The following is a 6,433-nucleotide window of genomic DNA, read 5'->3' on the forward strand; positions in this document are numbered from 1 at the left end:
GAATTCTGATAAATGTATAAGAAATTTGATATTCGTGATTTATAAAAAACAGTTGTTCTTTTATACATATCTATGTATAATTTAGATATTTTTTTCATGCCTTTATTAATTCTGTGCTTTCTAGGTATAATTTAGAAATTTCGATCATGCCTTTATTAATTCTGTGCTTTCTAGGTATAATTTAGATATTTCGTTCATGCCTTTATTAATTTTGTGCTTTCTAGGTATAATTTAGATATTTTGTTCATGCCTTTATTAATTCTGTGCTTTCTAGGTATAATTTAGATATTTCGTTCATGCCTTTATTAATTTTGTGCTTTCTAGGTATAATTTAGATATTTCGTTCATGGCTTTATTAATTCTCTGCTTTCCTTATCCCCAGAACTCTGTGCACACATGGCTTTATTAATTCTCTGCTTTCCTTATCCCCAGAACTCTGTGGCACACCTGGTTACCTGGCCCCGGAGGTGTTGGCGGTGTCAATGTATGACGACGTTCCTGGGTATGGCCAGCCCGTAGACATGTGGGCCATAGGGGTCATCATGTACACCCTTCTCTGTGGAGCCCCGCCCTTTTGGCACCGGAAACAGATGCAGATGCTGAGGATGATCATGCAGGCTAACTACCAGTTTGGGAGTCCGGAGTGGGACGACATCAGTCAAGCTCCAAAAGACCTGGTAAGTAACTAGCGAGGACCTTATAAGGTTGATTGATAATAAATAAGATTTTCGCCTGAATTTTGTAAAAAGTTCCTGAATAACAGAGCTTTCTGATATAATGTTGTATTTACATCATTGTTAGATTGCTTTACAGTAACTCAAATAGCCATTGTGACTCAAATTACAGGTGTACTTTCAATAATAAGTATTAAATACATGTATATCTAAAAAAAATGAATTTATACAAATATGATACAATAATCCTAAAAATTCCCCTTCAGATTGCGTCGTTATTGGTGATAGACCCTGCCAAGAGATTAACGGCTTCCGAGGCTCTTCAGCATCCATTCTTCAAACGTGATGTAAGTAAATCTACATATCTATATCACACAAAACGATAGAAAGCAAACAATATGGCAAAACTATGATATACCTATAGAATAATAGCCACAATATACGTTTTGGCTAGAGAGAGATCTTCTCTTTAGCTTGATCAGTTGGGCATCAGACGAGTAAGCTCGAGGTCCTAAGTTTGATCCCTAACGTAGCTAGAGATTAAATTGATATAAAATCTTGCACTCTGTAACAAAATGTATACTGCATAGTCTTGCCATTTTGATTTAAAAATCTCCATAAAAAATTCCGTCACTTCATATATTAGAGATTTGTAATCATCACTCGTATTGTATAATTATATCTTTATTGATTGGTTTTTTTCTTACAGCAGGTGAAACCAGTTGTAAAATTCCAAGCCAAGAAAAAGTTCAAGGTAAGTTTAAATGATACATCGGTGGGTATTGACTGAATACAGTAGTGTGTACAATAAAACATGATTGTATCTGATTACTGTTGGTATTGACTGAATACAGTAGTGTGTACAATAAAACATAATTGTATCTGATTACTGTGGGTATTGACTGAATACAGTAGTGTGTACAATAAAACATAATTGTATCTGATTACTGTGGGTATTGACTGAATACAGTAGTGTGTACAATAAAACATAATTGTATTCTGATTACTGTGGGTATTGACTGAATACAGAATAGTGTGTACAATAAAACATAATTGTATCTGATTACTGTGGGTATTGACTGAATACAGTAGTGTGTACAATAAAACATAATTGTATCTGTATTGACTGAATATATTGACAATACTGAATACAGTAGTGTGTACAATAAAACATAATTGTATCTGATTTACTACTGTGGGTATTGACTGAATACAGTAGTGTGTACAATAAAACAAAACATGATTGTATCTGATTACTGTTGGTATTGACTGAATACAGTAGTGTGTACAATAAAACATGATTGTATCTGATTACTGTGGGTATTGACTGAATACAGTAGTGTGTACAATAAAACATAATTGTATCTGATTACTGTTGGTATTGACTGAATACAGAGTAGTGTGTACAATAAAACATAATTGTATCTGATTACTGTGGGTATTGACTGAATACAGTAGTGTGTACAATAAAACATAATTGTATCTGATTACTGTTGGTATTGACTGAATACAGTAGTGTGTACAATAAAACATGATTGTATCTGATTACTGTTGGTATTGACTGAATACAGTAGTGTGTACAATAAAACATGATTGTATCTGATTACTGTGGGTATTGACTGAATACAGTAGTGTGTACAATAAAACATGATTGTATCTGATTACTGTGGGTATTGACTGAATACAGTAGTGTGTACAATAAAACATGATTGTATCTGATTACTGTTGGTATTGACTGAATACAGTAGTGTGTACAATAAAACATGATTGTATCTGATTACTGTGGGTATTGACTGAATACAGTAGTGTGTACAATAAAACATAATTGTATCTGATTACTGTTGGTATTGACTGAATACAGTACTGTGTACAATAAAACATGATTTATTGACATGGTTATAGGATGATTATTTTCCCGTTATTAATACTATAAGTTAGCTGTGTGTATAACCAACTGTGCTTACTGCAGTAAGATATATAATATTAGTGCAATCATATTCCGTCTTTGCATATTACAGATTAAGTTCCCTTGGGGATAGGTATCCATTGTGACATCATTATTTTGTGGGTGCAATTCATGTCGTTTCTCCGAAAAGTATGACGATATGCTCGCTAACTCATGATGTCACAAGCAATATCTTAATGCAAGGGCAGATAACTATGTAATATGCAAATAGAGAATAAATACAAGCATAATTTTTGTTCTTTAAAACTCTTAAAAGAGATTACTCCAAAAATAAGACGACTGCATGTGTCATTATACTACTGTCTATATAATCCTACATCATTAAGAGTTTTAGTTGAACGAGTGTACCTGCCTATATATTGTATAAACATTTGATAATCAATTCATTTCACCACATTTGTTTTGCAGGCTGCTGTGATTTGTGTCAACTTCTTCTATAGGATGCGGTTCTTCAAGAACAACCCACCACCTATATCAGGTGAAGTTATAAACAAAAACCCATACAGTGTCAAAAACGTTCGCAAACTTATCGACGGGTGTGCATTTAAAATGTACGGCCACTGGGTGAAAAAGGTAGACAATCAGAACAGAGCAGCTCTGTTTGAACATGCTCCGCGGGCTGACTGGAAAGAAGACCACCACGATTCTTGATTTAAATCAACAACTAGGCTGCAAAACACTTCTGCTTCCTATTCAGTCTTGTGACATCAGTGATCAGATATTGACTACAAAATCAGTGCTCTCCTATATTTATAGTGACAGGCGTTCGCGGATTAAGACAGAAAATGCAGTGTCCTATTAAATATATGGATACTATATATTGAACTTCTCTAATAGTGGTTATAACCCGGCTTTTTATCCACTAAATCAAATGTGATATATTGGACGTCTTTTCCCCCCATTTTGATGTTCAGGAATTAGCCAGTCCCGTTAATTATGTTGCATGTCTATTCTTGCATGTTTGAAATAGACTATTTTTAAATTATTTACATGTTTTATCAGGTTTTGATTTTGTTGCGGTATGTGACATTGACCCTTGGGGATGTGATGGGCTCATTTATCTGATAGGGTATTGTTATTTATGAGTGTTATTTTAAGTTTTCATCAATTTTATTTCATGTTTGTTACTTTCAATGATGGAAACAGTGATGTGTCAAAATTGTAGCTCCCATTCTTAAGTTTGATTTTCTGATCGAAATGGAAAACTTGTTCACTTTGCTCCCATGAATTCCTCTAATATGTGCCTCTGTAGGTAGACACTTGATGTTAGATATTTTTGGTCCTTACTGCGAAAATTACCTAATGCATTATTGTCTTATTTTCACTGCATTCAAATTTTCCCACATAAGCTATCTTGAATAGTTTAGCATAATGAAGAATTTGTGCCACTCCAGTAAATGGCTGAGGAATATATAATACAGAAAATGAAATTATCGCCATGATATTTTTGTGTAGCATTTCTGGCATGTAAAGCACTAAATGAAGATTACTACTTAATGGTATGTATATTTAGATTAGTTAATGTAGCTTGTGCACATAACAATCTAGAGAAGATAAGGTTAAATTTACCCATTGTGGTAAGACAGTACATTTTCGGCAATCATGATTTAGAGCTAATCACGGTTACCCTATGTATTTTCATCATGGTATCTTTAAAAATAACATGATTTATTTGTTTGTTTTAAATTTTTCAAAAATGCATTTTGTATTTTGGAGGGTTCAGTCATTTTTGTTTAAAATTCAGCTATTTTTCTTTGATGCCAAATCGGGCTTGTTCACACTGGCAGATTGGTAAAGAATCAGATACTTCATATGCATGCTGGATAATGCAAAAAAACAAAAAGATTAAAGTTAAAATATGTATTTTTGCAATATAACTATAAATGGCTGAAGGATATATATTTTAGGTCGGTGAAGAAAAACTAAAGCTGCTATATAGGTATCAGATGTACACAACATGGTTTAAATCTCCTCTCAATCATCAATTCATTGTATGGTATACAGGTTACCATCATCCTGGTCATAAAATCTCTAACCACTTCCTCGAGATTATCTTTTTGTGTTGTAGTCTTCCTTGCCTTGAGTAATGTAACAAACCGATGATAGTATAATGCACACTTACAGTAATAACTGTATAATTGTATAATTGCTAATATTTGCATGGGTTTTGATTTTGCTTAGTTCACAGTTTAATCATAACTTGTGAAATCTAAGATTGGTAAAAATCATGGTTACATCATACCTCGACACATGTATGACGTTTTAAAAGGTTACAAGGTGATTCACAAAAACAAACCACCGTGAATGTGAACAGTAAATCGTGAAATTTTACACCCGCAGAATTTAACAACTGTACAGAAGTGAATCCTACATGGGGTCAGTTACTCATTACACTGTTCTAGTGAGGCCCTTACACAATGTATCCCTATATCCATGTATACCTACCATTTGTGCAGTATTCTGGGATATGTTCAATCTATCTCAGGATGAGGTCTTACCATCATATACATGTATCCTGTAAGTTTGGCTGAGAAGGATCTTTTCCATGCAGGATATATGTTTTCAAATTTTCGCAAATTGATCAAACTTTGCTGTTTTCATATCATCAAATAGTTTCTGTTTAAAAAAAATCAAATGCATAAGTATTGTAAAAATGATTTCAATGAAGATTTTCAAGTGCTATATTTCATATGTATGAATATACAATTTTGAATCACAAAAAAGGTACAAAATATGTACTAGTGAAATGGTTATGATGTATTCATCTCGGGATTAGACCTATTAAACCCATTATATACATGTATTCTATAATTCTAACTGAGAAAGGAGTTTTTGATGCATTGTATGTCTTCAGAAGTTTCATTAAAGTAATTTATCAACTCATTAATATCCAAAATCATGTTAATCCCTTTGACGTGATGCAAGGACGTTAGAGATACAGGACTAGGTGTTGTATCAGTTGGATGTGTGTGTGTGTCATGATCAGAACCGCTAGCTTTGAGTATACGAATGCCATGTTGCTGTGCACTCCAAAAAATCAAGGGATTTTAAAGAATGCTTCTGTTAACATAATAAACATTTTGAAATACCTGAACATTTTGTTTTCTTGTTACTTCAGCTCACCTATCATTGGAGACCACAGTTGGTTGCGCTATGCTATTGCTGATCTTTCCAATAATTATGATCCAGCTATTCCTCTTCAAGTAGTAGGTGGATCGTAACCCTTGGCTAGCAAAGATGACTTTACTTGCTGGTATGTAGCATAGCATAATGCAATCAACTGCGGGCCTCAGGCAATGCCCCCTCCCACCTCTAAAATGAAGTAGGAAAGAGGGAGGGCATAAATTGATTTATAACCATGTCTGTATTGACCTGTCCTGTCCCTTTTTATATGGAGTCTGACAACATCTGAGGATTTTCTAACTGAAAAAAGAGAAAATCACAGATTTATGGTGTATTAGTAATAAAAAGATATTGCATGGAATCTTTGTTTTGTTGGTGTACAAAACTTTGAAGGACATGCCTGGTTAGGACATTGAGGAATGCTGAAGTACTTGTGAAGAAGACAAGCCTCAGTATTCAGCAATCAATCACAGGTCTATAGACTGCTCCACATGGGCGTCAAAATAATCCAGCAAGATACCAGAGGAATTTTTTCGCCACCTTTTGAATAAACTTTTTCAGTCACATGATAGATGGATATTCTCTCTTCCATCGAGACATTCGATAGCATGGGGAAATCAACACGTCAAAATAAAAGGTAAAGAGTAAGAGGCTGAATGTTGAACACTCA

At 33.9% G+C, this 6,433-nt stretch overlaps 1 protein-coding gene across 2 annotated transcripts in view; it reads left to right on the forward strand.

The window, feature by feature from the left end:
• The window catches only part of LOC138332360 (phosphorylase b kinase gamma catalytic chain, skeletal muscle/heart isoform-like), a 49,693-nt gene extending 43,959 nt beyond the window's left edge, over positions 1 to 5,734 (forward strand). For both annotated transcript variants that reach the window (XM_069280441.1, XM_069280440.1), the window contains 4 exons: positions 433 to 677; positions 941 to 1,021; positions 1,384 to 1,428; positions 3,049 to 5,734. In XM_069280441.1, coding sequence (XP_069136542.1) covers positions 433 to 677; positions 941 to 1,021; positions 1,384 to 1,428; positions 3,049 to 3,291 — 614 coding nt within the window. In that variant the 3' untranslated portion in view covers positions 3,292 to 5,734. The remainder of the gene's footprint in view (positions 1 to 432; positions 678 to 940; positions 1,022 to 1,383; positions 1,429 to 3,048) is intronic.
• The last annotated feature ends 699 nt before the right edge of the window (positions 5,735 to 6,433 follow it).

Source organism: Argopecten irradians, chromosome 9 (genome assembly GCF_041381155.1).
Source record: "Argopecten irradians isolate NY chromosome 9, Ai_NY, whole genome shotgun sequence".
Taxonomy (NCBI): Eukaryota; Metazoa; Mollusca; class Bivalvia; order Pectinida; family Pectinidae; genus Argopecten; species Argopecten irradians.